The sequence below is a fragment of the Mobula birostris genome, chromosome 4 (assembly GCF_030028105.1).
Source record: "Mobula birostris isolate sMobBir1 chromosome 4, sMobBir1.hap1, whole genome shotgun sequence".
Taxonomy (NCBI): Eukaryota; Metazoa; Chordata; class Chondrichthyes; order Myliobatiformes; family Myliobatidae; genus Mobula; species Mobula birostris.
Genome location: NC_092373.1, coordinates 25,574,556 through 25,599,664, shown reverse-complemented (window position 1 = coordinate 25,599,664; position 25,109 = coordinate 25,574,556). Strand labels below are relative to the sequence as shown.

General features: G+C 43.2%; 1 protein-coding gene across 1 annotated transcript in view; it reads right to left on the bottom strand.

The window, feature by feature from the left end:
* LOC140196215 (sodium/hydrogen exchanger 9-like) overlaps window positions 1–25,109 on the bottom strand; it is a 574,106-nt gene that overhangs the window by 395,066 nt on the left and 153,931 nt on the right. The window contains exons 5-6 of the mRNA XM_072255022.1: window positions 6,699–6,814; window positions 2,731–2,836 (exon numbers count right to left, since the gene is read on the bottom strand). Of these exons, the coding sequence (XP_072111123.1) occupies window positions 2,731–2,836; window positions 6,699–6,814 (222 nt within the window). The remainder of the gene's footprint in view (window positions 1–2,730; window positions 2,837–6,698; window positions 6,815–25,109) is intronic.

Genomic DNA, 25,109 nt, shown 5'->3' with positions numbered 1-25,109 from the left:
GGAGACTCTGAAGTCAGCTGGAAGAAGGTTCTACAGACTGATGAAACCAAAATTGAGCTTTTTGGCCGTCAGACTAAATGCTTTGGCATAAGCCAAACACCACACATCATCAAAAACACACCATCCCTACCATGAAACATGGTGGTGGCTGCATCATGCTGTGGGGACGCTTCACTGCAGCAGGCCCTGGAAGGCTTGTGAAGGTAGAGGGTAAAATGAATGTAGCAAAATACAGGGAAATCCTGGAGGAAAACCTGACGCAGTCTGCAAGAGAAATGCAACTTGGGAGAAGATTTGTTTTCCAGCAAGACAATGGCCCCAAGCATAAAGCCAAAGCTACAATAAAGTTGATATCCTGGAGTGGCCAAGTCAGAGTCCAGACCTCAATCCAATTGAGAATTTGTGGCTGAACTTGAAAAGGGCTGTTCACTCACAATCCACATAAAGAAGAATGGGGAAAAATGGCAGTGTCCAGATGTGCAAAGCTGATAGAGACCTATCCACTCAGACTCTAGGCTGTAATTTTTGCCAAAGGTACAACTACTGAATACTGACTTGAAGGGGGTTGAATGCTTATGAAATCAATTATTTTGTGTTTTATATTTGTGATTAATTTAGATCACTTTATAGAGATCTGTTTTCACTTTGACACTAAAGAGCCTTTTTCTGTTGATTAGTGTCAAAGAAGCCAAATTAAATCCACTGTGATTCAATGTTATAAAACAATAAAGCATTAAAACTTCCAAGGCAGGGTCAATACTTTTTATAGGCACTGTACTTTCCTCTTAGGGTACTGTTCCTCTCATAACTACGTAGCTATATCTATTACTTTCATAACTAATGGAAGAAATGCTATACCTGCCCATTCACCTCCTCTGTCGCCACCATTCATGGCCTTAAACAGGCCTTCCAGATACGGTAACAAGTCTGTTAAGGTCATCTACTGTATCCAGTGCTCCTGATGTGACCTCCTCTACATCGGTGAGACCTGACATAGATTGGGGGACTACTTTGTCAATAACCTTCACTCCATCCACAACAAGCAGGATTTCCACATGGTTAACCACCTAATTCCAGTCCTCATTTCCATTCTGACATGTCATCCACGGCCCTTCTCTACTGCCACGATGAAGCCACTCTCATGTTGGAGGAGCAACACCTCATATTCCATTTGGGTAACCTCCAACCTGATGGTATTAATGTCACTAATTAACTTCACTAATTTTTTCCTCTTCCCACTTTCCTTTTCTTCCATTCATCAGTCTGTCTCCCCTCTTAGCTCTTCAACTTCTCCTCACCAGCCTATCACCTCCCTTTGATACACTTCCTCCTTCTCTTTCTCCTAAAGTTCACCCTCCTCTATTATCATGTTCCATCTTCTTCAGCTCTTCACCTTCTCACTTCATCCCACCTACCTTCCCCCTCACCTGGCTTCACCTACCATGTTCTAGCTTGGGCTCCATCACCTTGTTATTCAGGCTTCCAGTCCTGATGAAGGGTCTTGGCCTAAAACATTGACTCTTTATTCCTCTCCATAAATGCTGCCTGACCTGCTGAGTCCCTCCAGCATTTTTCTATGTGTTACTCTGGATTTCCAGTGCCTGCAGAATCTCTTGTAATTATGATCAGGAATCCAGCGTACTTGATGGTAATGGAATCAGAGTCAATGAATGTCTTCAAAATGGGACAAGATAGAACAAATCACCATGTAATATGAGCTGGAACAGCTAAAAAGCTAAAACAGCTGCTCTGCAACTCTAGTGACCTTGTTTCAATCCTGAACACATGGTGTCTCTGTGAGGGGCTTGCACATTCTCTTTGCGCAGATTGTCTTTGATTGCTACAAGTTCCTTCTCTATCCCAAAGACATGCTGCTTAGCAAGTTAGTTGGCAATTGTAACTTGCCCCTAATGCAGCTGAATGTCAGGTTTGAGTTGGGCATATAAGAGAGAATAGGTTAAAGGGAAACAAGCAGGAGGTGGGCCTGATAGGATTCTCTAAGAGCGGCATGCATTTAATGGGCTGCAGGGTGGGGCTGGGAGGCTCAAGAGGCTGCAGAAGCTGGAATCTGGAGCAATAAAACCATCTGCTGGAGGAACTCCAGGCGGTCGAGCAGCATCTGTGAGGGGAGAAGAGCTGTCAACATTAATCATGATGCCGAGTTTCAACCCAAATCATCACCATACCCTAACCCCCCACCCCACAGATGCTGTTTGACCTGCTGGGTTCCTGAAGCAGGTTGTTGCAAGGGAATGGAACAGGGTTCCTCTACCATAGACTGGATGTACTAAATGGCTTCCTTCAATGCTATAACAATCCTCTGATTTCACGTCAGGCTTCAGTTTCCTCATTGCTCCTGACTTTGCAAATTAGACAGAACAAGAAACATCAAAAGGAAGAGAAAACAGCAGGCACTAGCATGGGCTTCTTGCTGCGGCTGCTAATTATTCAGGCTCTGCAATCCAACCCTTTGCGCAGGTACAGTAATGTGTGGATATATTGGAGAGTGTGTTACAGCAACACTCAACAGGAAGGCTGCAAAAAAAAAATCTTTTAGCAGGGAGAATTTCTATTTCAGTAGCAAAGCTTTCTTATCGGCAAAATGCAGCTTTAAGCCTTAATAATGGTGGCCTGGGAGTGAGGGAAGGGAGGAGGCCATAAGGAATAAATACCTGAAAGACACCACCTCATTATCGCCCCAGCACATCACTCAGAAATATCAACACTTACTATGTCAGGACTATGGCGACAGCATCGTTCAGAACACTCTCCCCAAAGAGCAGCGTATAGAGCTGTGGATCCACATCCAGCTCGTGGAAAATGGCCAGAACAGTCACTGTATGTGTAAGAACAACAAAGAGAAGCCACGTTTATTCAGACTATAGTGGGAGGGTGGAACTAGTGAAATTAACCCCAAAACCAGACTAGCCCCCGGGTAATCACTGACATTGGAGGCTTCCTGGGTGTAATTTAAACACAAACCTTGCAAGCTTTATTTCATTGCACCGCTCCTGTTGCTAGGCAACCCTGTGGTGACATGCAGCAGCATCCAACAGGCACTATTAAGTATAATACATCAGGAGAACTATTCCTGCAGGCAGTAAATACAGAAGCTCGGTATGCATTACAATTCAGCCTACGAGGGATAGAGTAGAGAATCCATTTGCTTTTTACTCATTCTTTTAACGTGAAAACTTAATTCTCTCCTCAGCCAGTAGCGGAGAGGGTCTGCAGCTATGGGCAGATTCCAATGAATGCTGCAGATGCTTCAAAGCCAACATTTTGCTGTCTAAAGTCATTTTTCCTCACCTTCTCTCCATCCTTTCACCAAGTCCGTATCCAGAGGAGACTACCCCTTCTGCCCAGGGAACATGAATTTACTTATTTATTTTATGAAAGCTCAACATAACGTTGAACATCCCTGCTTAATCTCAATTTAATCTTCATAGTCAACCCCAATGTCACTCATCCCACCAGCTCATCTCTATCACTCTTCTGTCCCCTTACCAAAGACTGCACGGCAGCTGAGAAAACTGGGGCTGTTACCACAGCTTCAGAGAAGGTGCAACAAGATTACTTCCCCTCAATAGCAGTACGCGCCTGTGCACAAATGTGCTGACCTCACACAGCAATGCAAGATTACTCTAATGTTACCTTCCATGCAATGGTCTTGACTCGATGCTGGAGTCACTCAGAACGCAGAAGAGCACAGGTACAGATCCTTTGGCCCCCGATGTTTGCACTGAACATGATGCTGAATTAAACTAGATTCCTTCTATCTGCACATGATCCATATCCCACCATTCCCCTTGCACATTCAACAGCATCTGAAACACCATTATCGCATCAGCATTCTGGTATTGCGTTCCCTTGTACTGCCTCGATGTACCAAAATAACCCGTATGTTTGGCATGCAAAACTAAGCTTTTCTCTGTACCTCGGTAAGTGTGACAATAATAAACCAATTTACAAATTAATTTTCGAATTTAGTAATTCTGCTTCCACCACTACCCCTGGCACCCACCATTCTGTGTATTAAAAACAACTGGTCCCACACATCTCCTTTAAAAATTCCCCTCTCATGTCCTCTAAATGGTCACAGAGCTGTTGCCAGATATGAGACCATTCGAACTTTATACAGGGAAAGGAGGAGCGAGGAGGGTGGCTGCCCCTGGCAGAATCTGGGCTCTAGCTGTGGGTATGTTGTGCGGTCCAACTAATACAACTCATTTTTAGTGGATCCTTGTGGCCCTCCTTGCATTTCCTCACTCTACTTGCTGTCTCACTGACATGGAGACCTGTCAGTGGTCAGTTCACATCGCTCACTTGCAATCTCAATCACTTGCACTCCCCCCCCCGCCCCGAGAAAATCAACCCCACTCAAATTATCATCTGCAATATATGCATCCATACAGTGTTCCCATTGAAGGGTGTCCTCAAGCATTTCTGAAATATAAGCCAACCTAAAATGAAAGCATTTCTTTCAGGAGGTACAGTATGGAATGTGAAAGACCACGCAACACAGGAACAGGTAAAGGCCATTCAGCCCACTGAGTCTGTCCTGCTATTCAATCATGGCTGATTCCCTCTCTAACCTCTTCTCCTGCCTTCTCCCCCGAACTTTTGATGCCTTTACTAATCGAGGACCTATCAACCTTTGTTTTAAATATTCCCAATGATTTGGCCTCTATGGCCCTGTGTAGCAACAAATTCCACAGATTCACAACTTTCTGGCTAAAGAAATTCCTCCTTCTCTCTATTTTACAGGGATATCCTTCTATTCTGAGGCTCTGCCCTCTGGTCCTAGGCTCTACAGCTTTAAATCAATTAAGTCATTAACTACACAACAATATCAGATTCTGAATCTTCCCACAACACTGTCCTTCCCATGGGGAGTGAGCGTCCCACGATGAGCCAGTGAGGACCAGGCACAGAATGCTGATAGGCATGTACTGTTTGAGTTAACAATCCATGCACAGAAATGGATAGAGAGTCACAAAGCACTACAGCACAGAAACAGGCCCTTCGGCCCATTTAGTCCATGCCAAACTATTATTCTGCCTAGTCCCATTGACCTGTACCTGGACCATATCTTTCCCTTCCTCTCCTATCCATGTACTTAACCAAGCCTCTCTTAAGTTTTGCAATTTAACCCATCTCCACCACTTCCACTGGCAACTTGTTTCACACTCACACCACCCTCCGAATGAAAAACTTCCATCCCTTAAATAAGTCACCTTTCACCCTTAACCTATGACATTTAGTTTAGTCTCATCCAACCACAGTGGATAAAGCCTGCTAGCATTTGTGCTTTCTGTATCACTCATAATTTTGTATACACCTATCAGATCTCCCCTCATTCTCCTATACTCCAGGGAATACAGTCCTAACCCATTCAAACCTCCCCTATAACTCAGGTCCTCAAGTCCCAGCAACATCCTTGTAAATTTTCTCCGTACTCTATCAATCTAATTGACATCTTTCCTGTAGGTAGGCAGCCAGAGCTGCACACAATACCCTAAATTAAACCTCAACAACATCTTATACAACTTCAACATAACATTCCAACTCCTGCACTCATTGCCTTGATTTATGAAACCAAATGTACCAAAAGCTTTCTTTACAACCACACAGCATCTACCTGTGATGCTACTTTCAAGGAATTATGGACCTGTATTCCCAAATCCCTTTGTTCAACAGCATTCCTCATTGCCCTGTTTAACTCCTCTTGGTGCTTCTCTTCCTTCCCTTTCTCCTATGATTCACTCTCCCCTCCCATCAGATTCCTTCTTCTCCACCCCTTTACCTTTCCCACCCTCCTGGTTTCATCTATCACCTTCCCCTGCTCCCACCTTTTCATTCTGGCATCATCCCCCTTCCTTTCCAGTCCTGAAGAAGGGTCTTGGCCCGAAATGCCAACTGTTTGTTCATTTTCCACTGTTGCTGCCTGACCTGCTGAGTTCCTTCATGATTTTGTGTATGTTGCTTTGGATTTCCAGCATCTGCAGAATTACTTGTGTTCCTGTTTAGGTCCTACCCTGATTTGCCTTCCCAAAGTGCAATAACTCACACTTGTGGGCATTAAATTTAATTTGCCCTTTTTCAAGTTGGTTCAGATCCCATTACAAGCTTTGACAGTGTTCCTCGCTGTCTATTTTGCCCCCAATCTTGGTGTCACCTGCAAATTTGCTGATACATTTACTACATTATCATCCAGATCATTGATATAGAGGACAAACAACAACAAAGCTGTTATGTTTTATAACTTCAAAACATTAAACTAATTCAAAGGGAGACATGAGGGTCTGAAATTTGAGTCTAACTTCGTTTTTACTTTAAGCGAGGTGCACACACTTATCATGTGGTAATGTCATGACGTATGCAATTCACATATTTTTAGATACAGCATAACCATAATGAATTATATACTCAACAAAGAATGCTTAATCAAACAATATATTTACAAGTTTACTCAAATATTACTGAAATAATATGGTCTATGGTCTTTGATAATAATTAAATACAAAAGAATGCAGTACTGATCCCTGCAGCACATCATTAGTGACAGGCCTCCACTGACAGGCAACCATTTACTGCCACTCGCTGGTTTCTTCCACTAAGACAATGTTGAATCTAATTTACTATCACAGGGAAGACTGTCTCTGATTGTCTGATCTGTCTTGTCCTTCTTTACTTGCCTGGGTCAGTGGCTGAAATCAGTGCTCCGAAGAATAGGCAGTCGGTGAAGTAAAAGTCCAGCTTGCCCAGTTGTCCCAGCTGTATCATCCCCAGGACAAACCCATACATAATGCCCCTGAAAAATACAACAAAGGCACAATGAAATACTGAGAGACCTCTCAAACAAGAACAATCTTGCAGATACCGGAAATCCAAGCAGTCCTGGTAACGGGTCTCAGCCTAAAACATCAACTGTGCTCTTTTCCACAGATGCTGCCTGGCCTGCTGAGTTCCTCCAGCATTTTATGTGTGTTGCTGGGACTTCCAGCATCTGTGGATTTTCTCTTGCCTATGTCCTATAATCTTATGCTTTATAAAATATTCTAATAAGAATACAGTACACTACCTTCCACTGTAAGAGATATTTTAAGGTATTATTTATCCTTTGTTCATATTACCTAGTGCCTATGACATAACACGGGAGGATTTGTGCTTAGAGGGTTGAAGGGCCTTGAGGGCCATGGGCCTTGGTTAAATGACCATAAGTAGTAGGAGTGGAATCATGCCATTCGGCCATGGAGTCTGATCCATCAGTCAATCATGGCTAATTTATTTTTCCCATTTTCCTGCATTCTCCCTATAACCTTTGAACCATTCACTAATCAAGAACCTATTAACCTCAACTTTAAATATATCCAATGACTTAGCCTCTACAGCCATCTGTGGTAATGAATTCCACAGATTCATCACCTTTTGGTTAAGGAAATTCCTCCTCATATCTGTTCTAAAGGGACATCCTTCTATTCTAAGGTTCTGGTCCTAGACTCTCAATCTATTGCATATACTCTTTCCCTGTCCACTATCTTGAACTTTCAATATTTGGTTGGTTTCATTGAGATTCTCATTCTCCTAACATATATAAACACTATAAAGAAGACCTGACTGAGCAGGGTCAGGCTACTCGAAACTACTTACCTTGCCCACCCACCTGTGGCTTTGTACCTATAGCTAGGTAAGCAAGGTAAGTAGATTAAAGCAGCCCCTGTCTCCTCAGTGACGCTGCCTTTAAACTGTGCTCCCAGGTCAAACGGTGTCATATTTTGGATTCAGAGTTCAAATGGTGGTGTGGACAACTTTCACTGAGTGGGGGACTTCGGAGGTGCTATCAGAATAGCATCGGTGAGTAGAAGAAAATGAATGTTTAAGCAGTGGTTGAGGTATTACTCAAAAGAGCTGCTCTCTTGAGGATAATGCCGAACCTCTTGTGGGGCCTGAACCCATCCAATCACAAGGAGAGTATTTCAATGTAGTAGTGTGATCACTTGAGGTGAATATAAGGTTCTCTAAGGGGTTGTCTATTGGTGGGTCCTCAGATGGCTGTAGAGGCAGATCTGGGATCCACATATTCTGCCGTAGAGTGGACAATAGTGAGTGGTGGGTGTGGTTAGTGGTTGGGTCTTCTGATTGTTCAGTCTCTCTTTTCAATGGTCATCTAACACCCATACCATGCCTGGTGTAAAAGCTTTGGCAACTCAGATGGTTAGCCTCACTCACCTCAGAATACCCAGACCTAAACTCTTGGACTCAGGTATTCCAATTGCTGGTCCAGTTAACCTGGCAATCTATCCTATATCACCCTTCAGCTGAATGCAGAAAATCACTAGTATGCAATGACAAAGTGCCAAACCCATTGCAGTGTCTCTCTAAAGCACTCAAAAACTGATTAAATGCAGTTACCAAAAAAGGTTAAGTAAACAGAAACTGATAAGTTTCTACTGGATTAAGTCCAAACCCATCAGAAAATCCTTTAACTGGAGAACAGAGCTCTAAAGTACAAATACGCTGAATACACTTCAATCAGAAAGATTTGCACAAATGAGCAGCAATTTTTGTAATTAATTATGGGTGTCTGCCTAACAGGAAAGAATCAAGCTTGAATCCTGCCTTATGTTTAATGGACATAAACAAATTTAATAGAATGTCATTGGAGAGATTGAACTTCAGAAGCATTAGATCATGTGCAGAATTTTGGATAAATTTCATTTTTGTTAACACAGAAATAATCCAGTATCAACAAGATAAGGGACTTCTTTACAACTGTAGCTAACAGAAGATATGGAACAGGCTTGGTTTAATGATGCTGGGTAATCATGTGGGACAATGTTGTAGTAGGACAATGCTGGGTTCAAATCCAATACAGGTTTGTGGGATATTGATCTTGTGCTTTAGCCTCTCAAGTCAACCTCAAAGTTCAGTGTAATGGGCAGCATTAAACTGCTCTGCATTGGCAATCATATGAGGCACCTGAGGGGGTTATTGGATAATTAGACTGTTGCTGGTAAATGTCCAAGGGTCATTGCAGAACTAGACATGGAACAGGCCACTCGGACCTCCTCTGCATTGATCATAATGTCAAACTAACTAATCCCATCTGCCTGCACATATTCTGTACCCCTCTATTCCCTGCCTGTTCCTGTGTGTGTGCCTAAATTTACAGTGCTGTAAATCTAATTGACCTATACCCCACATCAAAGTGCTGTTACTGGAAGTGGATATCCTAAATGGAGAGCATGAAATGTGTTCACACGAATCCAGGAGACAATAGTGTTGGTGCAGATGCAAATTTATGCAAGACAGGGCAATTTGGTGCATATTTCTGGGTGATTTAGTGACTTATGGAAAATATATCTCTCCTCACTTTATGGTAAGACATGTTCCTTCTAGCAAACACGAGGAAATCTGCAGATGCTGGAAATTCAAGCAACACACGCAAAAGATAGTCATAGTCATAGTCATACTTTATTGGTCCCGAGGGAAATTGGTTTTTGTTACAGTTGCACCATAAATAATAAATAGTAATAAAACCATAAATGGTTAAATGGTAATATGTAAATTATGCCAGTAAATTATGAAATAAGTCCAGGACTTGGAGGCTCAGGGTGTCTTTGTAAAGTTTGATGGCCACAGGCAGGAATGACTTCCTATGATGCTCTGTGTTGCATCTCGGTGGAATGAGTCTCTGGCTGAATGTACTCCTGTGCCCACCCAGTACATTATGTAGTGGATGCGAGACATTGTCCAAGATGTCATGCAACTTAGACAGCATCCTATTTTCAGACACCACCATGAGAGAGTCCAGTTCCATCCCCACAACATCACTGGCCTTATGAATGAATCCCCACAACATCTCAGGCCTTACGAATGAAAATGCTGGTGAATGCAACAGGCCAGGCAGCATCTATAGGAAGAGGTACAGTCGATGTTCGGGCCGAGACCCTTCGTCAGCACGAGGTTGCACTGGACAACCCAATGGCACTGTTCTGTAAAACCTGAAAATGTAGTTCTAGCTCTGCGCAACTTTGATATGCAGCATTAGAATGACCTGACGATAATGGAGGTGGAATAATTCTTAGACCCTCTGGTTTTCAGTAATAATATTCACATTCTAATATAAAATTGCAAAGGCAGGAGGAATCACTAGGAATTCCTGTCGCCCTAGCTGCGAGCATTTGAAGTTGCTCACACAGATGTTAAAAATACCAAAGATTGAAGCCCAGAGTTTGATTGGAGATCTGCAGCCTGAAGCCCTGGGTCTGCAAATCTGCGAGTCCACTGAGGAAGTCATAGCCCCGATGTCTGCAAATTCATGAGTCCACTGGAGGGTGGAGGACCACAGGCCACCTATCCTGTGGTTGGAGTTTGTGAGCCCACTGGAGGCCAGTCCTGGGGTTGGGTGTGTGAGTAGGTGGGCGGAAAGGGGCTTGTTTTGCTGCTGTCGTTTTGTTGCAGTTGTCCTCTTGTTGCTGTTATTTGTGTTGTTCTGCTGAACACTGTGGGCATGCTATGCTGGCACTGGAATGTGTGGCTGCCTCCACATCCTTGGGTTGTGTTGGCTGTTATCACAAATGACTCATTTCACTGTATGTTTTGTTGTACATGTGATAAATAACTGAATTTGAAAAGGCTCACTAGTTTCCTCCTAGCACTGGCACACATTCTTCCTATCCATTCTGAGAGGGTGAATGTGTTTTTAATGACTTGGCAGAAACCTTACCCCATTTTTTAAAAAACCTTTCTAACAAGACACATTGAGACATAAGTATGACTTAAGTGGGACTCTAACAATCTAGAGAAACTCTTACAGTTAAGTCAGGTGAGTTCCAGAAGCTGATTTAGTGTGTATGAGCTCAGTGCCTTGTCGAGCAATTCTACAATTCCACAGGCAATATTCTCATGCATATTATTACACTCAATTATCAGTCCATGAGATACACAATTCCTCTCACATTGTCAGCGAGATCACTGAAACCAGTCATTGCACCTCAACATCACACAGTTCAATTGGAAAAGTGCTGAAAACAGTGTACAGGAAGTTGGATGATGGGATGCGTTAGTGATACTTCTTAAACTAAACCCTTCCTTCTCTCCGGTAAATATCCGAACTGAACCAAGGATGCATGTAACTCTGCGATACTTTAACTCCAATATGAACTCTGGACTTTAATACTGTGTTATTTATTTATTATTTAGGGATACGGGTGTTACATACCTCGTGGGTATCTTGTGACTGTCTTATGAGCATGATGTAATGGTCTTGTGGTGGTCACATGATGTAATTTTCCCACCAGTGTGAGGTCACATGATGACCTGTTCTCAACAGGTATATAAAGGGAAACCCTGTTGTGACGCAGTTAGTTTCAGTTTAGTTTTGTGTCTTAACCTAGGATTTGAGGATAAAATAAAGAATGCTAATGAAAGCAGAGTGGTAGATGTTGTTTCTGTGGACATCAGCAAGACACTGGACAAGGTCTCATATGCTAGGCTCATCCAGAGCGTTACTGAACATGTGATGGAAGATCAGCCAGGTAACTGGATCTAAAAATGACAGTGATAGGAGATGATGGGCAAGAGTGAAAGCACATTTTTCTGATTGAACTTCTGTGATGGGAGGTGTACCACAGGGTGTAGATCAGATGGTAAATTGGTTGGAGCTTCAGATGAAGACATGCTCTCCAGAAAACACAGAAACATAGAAAACCTACAGCACAATACAGGCCCTTTGGCCCACAAAGCCGTGCCAAACATGTCCTTATCTTAGAAATACCTAGGCTTTACCCATAGCCCTCTATTTCTCTAAGCTCCATGTACCTATCCAGGAGTCTCTTAAAAGACACGATCATTTCCGCCTCCACCACCGCCACCGACAGTCCATTCCACGTACTCACCACTCTCTGCGTAAAAAACTTAATCTTGACATCTCCTCTCTACCTACTTCCAAGCACCTTAAAACTATGCCCTCTCATGTTAGCCATTTCAGCCCTGGGAAAAAGCCTCTGACTATCCACACGATTAATGCCTCTCATTATCTTGTACACCTCTATCAGGTCACCTCTTATCCCATATTGCTCCAAAGAGAAAAGGCCGAGTTCATTCAACCAGGGTCTTATATAGCTGCACATCCTCATCCAGGTCATTTGTAAAAATCGCGAAGAGAAGGGGTCCCAGAACAGATCCCTGAGGCACACCACTGGTCACCGGCCTCCATGCAGAATATGACCCGTCTACAGCCACTCTTTGCCTTCTGTGGGCAAGCCAGTTCTGGAAAACTTGCTGTCAAGCTGCTCCTATACAGCGGCAACACTGGCCTCTATTTGACAATGTGGGAAAGGGTGGCATGGTAGTGTAGCGGTTAGCGTAACGCTTTATAGCACCAGGGATCAGTGATCAGGGTTCAATTCCTGCTGCTGTCTGTAAGAAGTTTGTACACCCTCTCTGGGTTTCCTCCTGGTGCTCTGGTTTCATCTCACATTCCAAAGATGTATAGGTTAGAGTTAATAAATTCTGGCCATGCGATGCTTGCATCGGAGCATAGCAACACTTGTAGGCTACCCCCAACAGATATTCGGACTGTGTAGGTCATTGACACAAACAACCTATTTCACTGTATATTTTAATGCACATGTGACAAATAAAACTAATGTGATATAATCTAAAGTTAGGTCCTATCCACACAAGCAGAACAATTCCAACCCAGCCAATTACAACCACATTAGTCTACTCTCAGATATCAGCAAGTAACGGAAGGGATATTCATCAGCGCTATCAAAAGGTTTGTTTACAGCAGCCTGCTCACCAAAGCTCAGTTCAGAATCAGAATCAGGTTCTATATCACTGGCATATGTCAGGAAATTTGTTGTTGCAGTACATTGCAATACATAATACATGCGCAATACATGCGCCGGTCGTGCATGCAGCCTGGTACAGCCGTTCCGATCTATTCTTTTACTTTCTTCTTCTTACTTTTTAATTTACATTATTTTTTGTATTTTTTTTCTCACGGTAACACGTCGAAGCTGCACCCTCTCTAATATGCTGGTAGAGAGAGTTTTATTTGGGTTTTCTTTAGCGCTGGAAATGGTTACATCCCGACACGCGGGACAGAAGCAAGATCGCATTGTGTATTCCACGGACCAGCAAAGACCGGCCGGCTTAGCGAACAGAGTGGCAGACACCCCTGCTGAAATCCAGAGGAAAACACACAGAGGGTGCAGAGGTGGATCACAAAGCCGAGGAAAGAGGACCGGGTCGAGACAACAGAGACTTTTGGAGGAGAGGAGTTCGGTGGGTAATACTGTTCCGGCTGACCGGAAGTGCACCGAGAGCGGTAAGCATGAAGGAGTGGGGTGCTTACTGTTCTGGCTAACAATGGATGGTGCAATCCGGGGTATATTACGATTGAGTAATGTGTTTGCAGACTGGATATTGAACTTTTTACTGTTGGACTTCGGCCACATTCCACCGTGATACAACACTGGGCGGCACGGGAGGTCGTTCCTGACTGTGGCCCTCGAATGTGCAGCTCCCATGGAGGGTCAGACACCCTGAGCCAACAGACTGGTCCTGGACTTATTTTCCATCCGGCATAGTTTTGCATTTTGTTGTCTGATTGTTGGGGTTTTTTGTATTGCTATATTTACGCTCTATTCTTGTTTGGTGCAGCTGCAACGAAACCAAATTTCCCTCGGGATTAATAAAGCATATCTATCTATCTATCTATCTAAAACCATAGATTGCAATAAGTGTATATAAAAATTAAATAAGTAACGCAAAAAGCGCACGACAAAAAATAGAGGGGTGGTGTCCGTGGGTTCAATGCCCATTCAGAAATCAGATGGCTGAGGGGAAGAAGCTGTTCCTGAAACGTTGAGTGTGTGTTTTCAGGCTCCGGCGCCTCTTCCTTAATGGTAGCAATGAGAAGAGGGCATGTCCTGAGTGACGGGGTGTAAACGTGACTGGATCAAATAACGACAGCACAAAAAGATCATTATCTCTTCACCCGTTTATTTCTTCGAGCTCAGCCGGCGAGTGAACTTGGACCCGACATCAGGGAGAGAACCTTTCTCATCTCCCCGGCAGTTCTACAAGTTCACTGCCCGATGTCAGAATTGTCAGAAGTTATAAGGCCACTCATACAAAAGAACAATCAGTTTGATAACCATTCCGGTCAAGCCAATGGACTATTGATACAAAAGTACAATCAATTTGTTAGACCCTCCAGCCACCTTAAATAAAGAAAGAAATGTCCTACCTGGTTTGCTGGAGCCACAACTTAATTAAAAAGATAAGAACATCCGTCAAATTTATGCTTTAATTAAGAAAGGAATGTTCTGTCTAATTTCCATCAGGTACTGCTCTTTGTCAAAATCAAAAGGTGCGAAAAGCCCAGAGACATCTTATGTGGATCTGGGCGAACTTTACCCTTATCTTGCTCCAAAGAAGGCAGCTGTGAGACATTATTCAAACACACTGCAGTCACAAACATAGTCAGTACTTAATTCATTGTTTACAGGGAGCTGAGAATCCCCCATTCCTTAAACTTTATGACGGGGTCCTTCATGATCAATGCTGCCTTTGTGAGACATCACCTTCTGCACCTCTCAATGCAGGGGAGGCTAGTGTCCATGATGGAGCTGGCTGAGTTTAGAACTGTCCGCAGCTTTTTCCAATCCTATGCAGTGGCCCCTCCATACCAGATGGTGACGCAAGCAGATAGTATGCTCTCTACAATCATCTGTAGAAATTTCTGAGAGTCTTTGGTGCCATACCAAGTCTCCTCAAACTCCTAATGAAATAAAGCTGCTGTCGTCCCTTCTTTGTATTTAGATCATTATGGTAGGCGCAAGACAGATCTTCAGAGAGGTTGACATACAGGTAACTTGAAACTGCTGACCCCTTCCTTTTGAGTTCTATCAAAGTCACTGAACTTCTGATCATATTTTACCTTTAGTCTGAATATGAACAGCAAAACTGACCTCTGGTGGTGAAACAAGAGTAACTGCCCTCAACCAGCCAGGCAGTATTTGGTCAAATGTGGCTCAAGGAGCCCTAGCTAAACTAGAACTGGTGGGGGAAACCTTCTGCTGGTTGGAAGCACACTCAGCACAAAGGAAGGTGGTTGGAGATTAATCATCTCAACCACAAGACATTCCTTAGGGTAGTGTCCCAGGCCCAGCCATCTTCAGCTGCCTCAACATGGCCCCTCTTTTGTATGATTAGATTTAGGGATGCTCACTGATAATTGTATAATATTCAGCACCATTTACAATTCCTCAAATAATGAAACGGTCCACATCCAAATGTAGCAAGACTTGGACAGTCTCTAGGTCCGAGCTGACAAGTGGCAATAAATGGTCGTGCCACAGAAATGCCAAGAAATGGTGATATCCAAGAAGAGAAAATCCAAACAAGAGAAAATCTGCAGATGCTGGAAATTCCAGCAACACACACAAAATACTGGAAGAAACCATCCAGTTTTTTCCCCCTGAAATTCAGTGACATTACCATCACTGAACCCCCAATATCAATATCCTGAGGGCATTCATATTGACCAGAAACTGAACACAAGTACCCATACACAGGATGCGCCCACAAAAGCAGGTCAGACCCTTGGAATTCTGCAGTGAGTAACTCAGCCCCCTCAACTCTCTAAAGTCGATCCACCATCTACAAGGCACAAGTTAAGGGCCTGAATGACTGCAGCTTCAATGTCAGTCAAGGAGCTGGACACTACACAGAGCATAGCAGCCTAGTTGAAAGGCATCCTATCCAAATGGAATTCTTGATCGATACAGTGGATGCTGGACTTCATAATCTACCTCACTATGATCTTGCACCTGCACTGCACTGCACTTTCTGTGCAGCTTTTACACTTTATTCTGCATTGTTATAGTTTTCAAGGAAAGCTTTCTGCCATTTTCTTGGTACATGTGACAATAATAAACCAATTCACTCACTCCACCACCAATATACTGTAGTAGGGGTTTGTACCATCTGCTGTATGCACTGTAATAGGTCCATAAACACTGCCCAGCATAACTCCTCCCATAACATACTCAAGACCCACAACCTCTAACATCTAGAAAGACAAGGACAGCAAAAGCATAGGAGCATCACCATCGTGAAGTTGCCCTCCAAGACACATATCTTATCTTGGAAATATATCACTGTTCTTACTTACTTACTGCCTGTAACGCTGCTGGCTTGTAGCACAGCAATAAAGATCCTCTATCTCTGGCAGTGTTCAGGCCTTCCTCCAGTTCTGGTCACCACAGTGCAGAAAGGATGAAACTGCACTAGAGGGACTGTAAAGGGGATCACAAGAATTGTCCTGGATTACAGGACCTTGGTTACAGGAAGAGATTGTGGAGTGGGTTTCTTTTCCCTGAAGTTCACCCCCTGAACTCATCAGAAACAGAATCAGGTTTATTATCACCAACGTGTGTCATGAAATTTGTAAACTGAGCAGCAGAAGTTCAATGCAACACATAATATAGAAGAAAAAAAATTATAATAAAACCGTGCAAAAAAAAGAAATAATATATATTAAAAAAAGTGTTGAAGGGTTCAATGTTCATTCCAACACTCCAACACTATTATGAAGGCAAGACAGTGACTATACTTCATTAGGAGGTTGAAGAGATTTGGTATGTCAACAAAAACACTCAAAAACTTCTACAGATGTACTGCAGAGAGCATTCTGACAGTCTGCATCATGGGTGGGGGGGGGCTACTGCACAGAACTGAAAGAAGCTGCAGAGGGTCAAAGGGTCATATATTTAGTCAGCTTTATATGGATACTAGCCTACAAAGTACCCAGGACAACTTCAAGGAGCGGTGTCTCAGAAAGGTAGCATCCATTAGTAAAGGCCCCCAGAACCCAGGGCATGCCCTTTTCTCACTGTTACGATCAGGTAGGAGGTACAGAAGCCTGAAGGCACACACTCAGTGATTCAGGAACAGCTCCTTCCCCTCTGCCCTCCGATTCCTAAATGGACACTGAACCCATGAACATTACCTTACTTTTTAAATATATATTATTTCTATTTTTGCACGACTTTTAATCTATTCAATATATATATACTGTAATTGATTGATTTATTTATTTTTCTTCTATATTATGTGTTGCATTGAACTGCTGCTGCGAAGTTAACAAATTTCACAACACATGCCGGTGATAATAAACCTGATTCTGATTCTGATCATCCAACATCTTTGTTACTTTATCTTTATGAGCTATGTCGTCTTGTTGATATTTACACCCTCGGGGCACAATGCCATCAGTTTTATTTGTTACTTACCACAGTTGCAAAGTGGGTCACAACCTTCTGTTTCAGGATGTAGTCATCTCACATCAATGTATAGTAAATGGGTCAATGTTGCTCAGGTGAGCTATGCTGAATATCGTGTCGAGCAGGAAACGTTCAAGTCACCGAGTCACTTAGCATTGAAACATTCCCCTCAGCTCACCAAGTCTGTGTAAAGCATCAGGCACCCACTTACATTAATCTGACACTAATCCTATTGTATTCAGAATCAGAATTAGGTTTATGTCACTGTCATAAATCACGATATTTTTTGTTTTGTGACAGTAGGACCATGCAGGCATAATGTGACAAATTGCAGGAAGTCAGTTAAATAAATAAATAGATAGATAGATAGTGTGAAAGAGGAATCATAAGACAGTGCTGATGAGTTTGTGGACTGTTCAGAAATCTGATGGCAGAGGAGAAGAAGGTATTCCTAAAATGCTGAGTGTGGGCATTCAGTACTTCCTCCCTGCTGGTATTAATGAGAAAAGCCCAAGTGATGAGGGTTCTTAATGATGGGTGCCACCACCTTGAGGCATCGGCTTTTGAAGATGCCCTTAATAGTGCAGAGGCACGTGTCCATGATGGAGCTGACTGAGTCCTCTGCAGCCTCTTTCGACCCTGTGCATTGGAGCTCCATACCAGACAGTGGTGCAACCAGTCAGAACACGCACCATGGCACATCTGTAGAAATTCGCTAGTCTTTGGTCACAACAAATCGCTTCAAACTCCTAATGAAGTATGTGATTCCTGACAGCTCCCACCCCCACTCCACACCAAAGTTCTACCACTCACTTGCACAAGCGGCAATACTGTGGACAGTTAATCCTGCAACTAATACATCTCTGAATCATGGGAGGAAACTGTAGTAGCTGAGGGGGAGGTGGGGGTACCCACCCAGACAGAGGTAGGTAGGACATTCAAATTCCACGCAGATTAAACTCCAGAGGTCGGGGTGGAACCTGGGTCCCTGGAGCTTTGAGGCAATGGCACCAATGTGCTGGAATCACACAATCAAAGGAAGGTGGATTTTCCAAAGAAGTAGGCAAAAGCTGTCATTGAGTTTGTCACAGAATGCAGAGACTGTACTAATGTTCTGCAGTGTAAGACTGCAATGGTGTTAAGGAATGGGGAAGGGGGCACACCTTTTTCCTATGTTTACTTCTTTTCAATTTACCTGCAGCTTTGCTTTACACTCTCAATAGTTCAGTCGCAGACAAATCCTGTGCCCATAGCGTTTGCAGGCAAGTTACTATGAACTTGGTCATTGTTATGAGAATTAGTCACTTCACCTTAAATCACGTAAGTTTTTTTTGGTTCACTGCCAGAAGTGACAGTGCTGTTTTTTGCCTTTTGATATCGGCACGTCGCTTGTCCAGGTAACACTCTGCGTCACTGTAACACACCATCAATCTTTAGTAGGACGGTTTTTTGGGAAGATCTTCATCATTCCTGGCTGACACCCAAAGCTGTCAATCAAGGCAGACCTCCAAACTATGGTCCTTCATGAATGTCATCAAGCTCTCTCAACCATTGATGGGAGCTTCCCGTAACATTCCCTCTTAAAAAAAAACCTTTTTTCCTCTCTTTCCCCAAGCCCCACCTCCTCTACCATTTCACAATTTAAAACACTTCCACTCAGCTTACCAGCTCTCCCCTTCAAAGATCAAAAGTTCAAAGTAAATTTATTATCAAAGTACATATATGTCACCATATACAACCCTGAAATTAATTTTCTTGCAGGGATACTCAATAATTCCATAATAGAATAATGACATAACAGAATAATGAAACATAGTACCAAGTTGGGCATTCAACCAGTGTGGAATAGACAACAAACTGTGAAAACACAAAAAGAAAGAAATAATAGTAATAAATCAATAAACAATAAATATTGAGAACGTGAGTTGAAGAGCCCTTGAAAGTGAGTCTATTGGCTGTGAGAACACTTCAATGATGGGGCAAGTGAAGTTTAGTGACGTTATCCCCTCTGGTTCAAGGGCCTGATGGTAGAGGGGTATTAACTGTGTCTAAACCTGGTGGTGTGAGTCCTGACTATCTTCTTCCTGTTGGCAACAGCAAGAAGAGAGCACGTCCTGGATGGTTGGGTCCCTGATGATGAATGCTGCCTTCTGCGACAACGCACAGTGTAGATGTGCTCAATAGAGAAGAGAGCTTTAGCTGTGATGGACTGAGCTGTATACAATACTTTTCAAAGGATTTTCCATTCAAGGAATTTCCATACCTGGCTGCGATTCAATTAGTCAATATACATTCCACTACACATCTATAGAAGTTTGCCAAAGTATTAGATGTCATGCCAAATCTTTGCAAACTTCTAAGGAAGTAGAGGCACTGCCGTGCTTTCTTTGTAATTGTTCTTACATACTGGGCACAGGACAAGCCTTCCAAAATAATAACACTGAGGAATTTAAAGTTGCTGATTATCTCCACCTCTGATCCTCTGATGAGCGCTGGCTCATGAACCTCTGGTTTCCTTCTCCTGAAGTCAATAGTCAACTCCTTGGTCTTGCTGACATTGAGTAAGAAGTTGTTGTTATGGAACCACTCAGCCAGACTTTCAAACTCCCTCCTATATGCTGATTTGTCACCTCCTTCGATTTGGCCTACGGCAGCAAACTTGAATATGGCATTGAAGTTGTGCTTACTCACACAGTCACAAGTGTAAACCGAGTAGAGCAGGGGCTAAGCACACAGCCTTGTGGTGCACCTGTGCTGACAGAGATTGTGCAGGAAATATTGTTCCCAATCCAAACTGACTAGGATCTGCAATGAGGAGATTGAGGATCCTATTGCACAAGGACTATGTCTAGGAGCTTATTAATTAGTTTTGAAGGGATGATGGGATTGAATATTGAGCCATAGTGGATAATGCATTGTTGCTGTCCAGGTGTTCCAGGGGTGAGTAAAGAGTCAATAAGATGGCATCTGCTGTGGACATGTTGCTCCGGTGGGCAAGCTGGAATGGACCCAAATCACTTCTCAGGCAGAACTTTATATATTTCATCACCAACCTCTCAAAACACTTCTTCGTTACTTATTCCTCATGGACTCTTGATCACATGCATGTTTTCCTATAACAGGAGCCTCTGGTTACTGGCAACATACTTACACTGACCAATCACTACCATGGCCACAGCTTTCTCCCCCACCATGATTCCTACCGTATCAAATGCCACCCCCCCCCCCACCCGACATTCGCATCCACCTGTTTTCTAAAACTATTGCAGTGTCACCTCAGGGACTCACTATGTCCTTTTCCACTCGATACACTTGGCAGCCCTGCAGTGAAGCCCTGGCCTGGATTCACTCCGCCACAACATCACTATTCTTTCTATGGCACTCCAGGAACAACTTCGCTCTTCTTGCTGAAACAGGCATTGCTGTCTCCAAAACATTGCCCAAAGACCAGCATCCCCGACACCGACATTCCACCACCTCCAAGCTGTACTTTTCCTTCTGAGATCTTGTTCCATCATAACTCTTCTCTCTCCTTCACCCTCCCACCAATTCTGACCAACTCTTCTTCCTCCATCCCTTCCTCATTGGGCTCTTGTGCGTTCTCCTTCATGAGCTCCTCCTCAATGTTCATTAACTTGCCTTGTCTAATGTTTCCTCAAACCTTCACACTCCGCCCCAGAAATCTGTTGCTGAGGTCTTGCTGCATAGTTTTCTACATAACATTTTTACTGCAGTCCCAACCATGTTCATTGAGTTCTTGCTAGGTCTGTTTTCAATTACCTGATATGGGACACCATCATAGAGACCTATTCTTTTTCATTGCAGAGTTATTTTAAATTCTTCAGCTGGGTGGTTTTGGAACGCATTGTCTTGGGGTGGGGGGGTGGGGTAGGTGGTCCACAATTCGGATCTCTAGTCTGGTAAATTGAAGTGCAAACGAACCATGTATAAGGAATTCATGCAGAATGGGGATAGTAAAGATGAGGCTGGAGTTTGTGAATGGAGGTCAGGAAGAATTAAATGCTGTCCAGGTACTCCATGACCTGGAAAGCATGTAATGTGATTAGAGGTCCCAACGAATTGAATGCAATACAACCCAGCCACTCAACCTGAGTTGTGTTGAATTCAGATGCCAAACAAGCGATCAATCTGTTGAATGATAGTTTCAATGCCTTGACGTACATGTGACGAATAATCTTTAAGTTTTAGCTTACCTCCAGGGCAATTCAATTGTTGGATATTTGTCTGGAAACATTTTAAAATATAGTGCTTGAACTATGATATCTCCCATCTCCAGTGACATGCTTTGTTTACATTGCCACAGACAGGACATCCTTTAACTTTAAAAGCTATCAGGTCTTGAGAATGAATGTCTGTCTAGTCCACCTTCTGGCTTTCATGTATGGCCTTCTAGCCCACCTCAGGCTCCAATCCCAGCTGCCCTTCTTGCCCAACTAATCGTCGAATCGCAAATCCTCTTTTAGACCGCCTCATCCTCCAATGCCAGCTCCCCTTCTAGCCCTCCTCATCCTCCAATCCCAGCTCCCTTTCACCTCCAGCCTCCCACTCAGCATTATGTTGTACCCCACTTGACTGACAGGGTAAGTGACTTGCCACGTAAAATATCAACTAGTGGTTTAAAAGTAATTACTACTAGCATAGCTACGCTTAAACATGCTGCTAAGGCAACACCTCCTGAAGTTAAAGACAAAAGGCAAATTTTATCAGTGATAAATAATGAAATAACCACTTGGGCCAGCCAAGGGGTCCCAACATGGGATCCAGAGCATAAAAAAGGCTGGGAACCCCTGAACTGGGCTGACAAGGATGAAGTAGATGATAATGGTGGCATAGCAGCTAGCGTAATGCATTCCAGCACCAGTGATTGAGGTTCAATTCCCACCATGGTCTGTAAAGACTTTGTACGTTTCCCTGTGACCATGTGAGTTTTCTCCAGGTGCTCCACATTCTTCCTATGTACCAAAGACGCGCAGACTAGTAAGTTGTGTGCATGCAATGTTGAGAGCCAGAAGCATGGCAACACTCGGGGCTGCACCCAGTACATCCCTGGACGGTGCTGGTCATTGACCCAATCGATCCATTTCACCATATGTTTCGATCTACATGTGACAAATAAAGCTAATCTTTAATCTTTATCTTACCTCCAGGGCAATCCAATTGTCTGGAAGTGTTGTAAAATATAGCGCCTGAACTGTGATATCGCTCGTCTCCAGTGACATGCTTTGCTGACACATTTTGAATAATGCAGCTCAGAACAGTCAGTGGGACCCAAACATCTCAACTCTCATCTAGCACCACACTGGCTGGGAATTCAGCCACATTATAATTTATTAACTGTAAGTTACTGTAACTTGTACTAACTTCTCATAACTTGACAAAAAACAAAGGATTTCATGATAGCTGTCAGCAATAAGCCTGATTCAAATTCCTACAATGAATCACAAAGATTACCTTTTGGTCAGTATAACCTACAGCACTCTGGTAAAGTGGCTGTAAACTCTCACTCCACAACCACGGTATCATGAGCCTGTCTTCCATGACAGACAGGCGGATGCCACTTTCCCAACAAAAACATTCCTGGATGCTGGCCAGGACCAATGGTTTTAATTGTTTATAGCTGCTTGGGAGATAGGATCACAGAAGGTGCAAAGCACGATTTATCCATGTTTTAAACCAAGATTTATGCAAGATTATCCAAAGCCTTCTGTCTCTTTGGTTTGTGGATATCTGTAAGAAGATGAACCTCAAGGTTGCACATAGTAGAAGTTGGGGCCCGACTTCTGATGCTCGTTCAACTGGCCGGGGTCCGAGTGGATCACTCTGGGCACTGAAAGAAATCGGGGTCAGGCAGAGGAGATCTGGTGCCTGTATGACTGGACCTGGTGTGAGGTTAGATCGCTCTGGGCACCGAGTTGATTTGAAGAGCTTGAGAGCAGCTTTGGGCTGGGCGACGAATTCTGGACCTGGAGTGAGTCACTGGGCGATGTGGTCTAGGCCTGGGGCCTCTCGCTGCAGGTGGAGCCTAAATGTGAGGTACGATCCCCTGTTTAGATAATTTATCATTGGCCCAGATCAAAGGTGAGAGTCGATTTTGCTTCGTCTCTGCGATTTTCACTCCACTCTCCAGGGCACCAGAGCTTTTTGCTGTTCGGTTGTTTGATCAGTTTAAACACTGGCCCAAATAGACTGAAAGAACAGAGTATTGAGGTCTGAGGCGAGAGCCAATTTTGCTCGCTTTCCATGACAGTCCGTTGTTGTGCTCCGTGCCCGCTAATATGATGCACTGATAAAGTGAGGATTTGGGCCTAGTCTGGGTTGCTCCGTGGTTCAGATTTGAGGACTCAATTTTGACTCAGGATGCTGTTGTTCAGTTCAATTGTTTGCATGATTTTTTCTTTCTCTTACACATCAAGTGTTGGGCTTTTATTTTTACTTTTATTCTTTTTTTCTTTAATTGGGTTCTTTTAAGATTCTTGTTTGCTTTTGGCAAGCAAATCTCAAGGTTGTATAATTTATACCTTCTTTGATAATAAATGTACTTGGTTTGCTGAAATATACTTTGATAATAAATATACTTCGAACTCTTGAACTTTGAACATATAGCTTTTGACCCCCAAAATACTGTCATGTTATGGTTGAAGAGGTTGAACAAGCTTGGAAGAGGAGATGTAAAAAGAACCATTTTGTGTAACCATGGTTTCCAGCTCTGTCCTGCAATAGAAGATATCCAGCAAATGGAAATCTCCTGAATTCATTACAAGGCTGAGGATGACTGAAGGCAAATTGTGGGATTAAAGGCTGTGATGCAACCAGTCAGCATACTCTCCACTACACATCTATAGAAGTTTATTAAAGCTTTAGATGACATGCAAACTTCTAAGAAAATAGAAGTGCTGCTGTGCTTTCTTCATAATGGCACTTACATTTTGGACGCAGGATAGGTCCTCTGAAATGATAACACAGAGGAATCCAAAGTTGCTGACCCTCTCCACCTCCGATCTCCTGATGAGGACTCCAAGGTTCTGCAGCATGTAATCCAACATCCAAGGATTAATGAATCTTCCTTCAATACATCAAAGGAATCCATTCTCATCTGAGTGGTCAATTCTTATCAGCAAGATTTGCCCCGTTACATTCGAGGCAGGGATATGAGACCTTTGCAGTAGTCCAGTTTGCTGCAGTGTTCCCCCTTTCTACTTTGACCAAGAAGAGCTTTGATATCTAATAAATGCAATTCATTCTCAATAATCATCAGCCCATCAAATGGCTCAATTGTGACGTCAAAAGATGAGCTCCCAGTAATGGCATGGTGGAACAGGTATTGGAACAAAAAGGAGAGAAAAACACTTGTTTTTTTTTATGAGGCTGAGTTGCTTGCTCGACACTCAACCCAGCATGGATGGAAAGTGTGGAAGGGGCTGGCCGGATTCGAACCTGAGACCAGTTGCCTCAAAGTCCAGTGCAGATGCCACTACACCACTGGCCGAGTACTTGGGTGACTAACCTTTTGATATTCCATCAGCAAGTTCCTTAATTTTGTCCCAGCAGGAAGAACAGATGAAAGTTTTCCCAAAGGAGAGTGCAAAAATCTAGGAGGAAACCTTCCTGTTGAAGATCGAAAGACATGCAAGTTGGTAGATTAGTTGCTCCTAGTGTGTATGGTAGTGGTTGACACTGGTGGTAGCTGTTGAGACTGTGGTGAGAATGGGATTAATGTAATGAAAAATGATTAGCTGGTTGCCAGCATGAACTCAGTAGGGTTGAAGGTCCTACTTCTCTGAT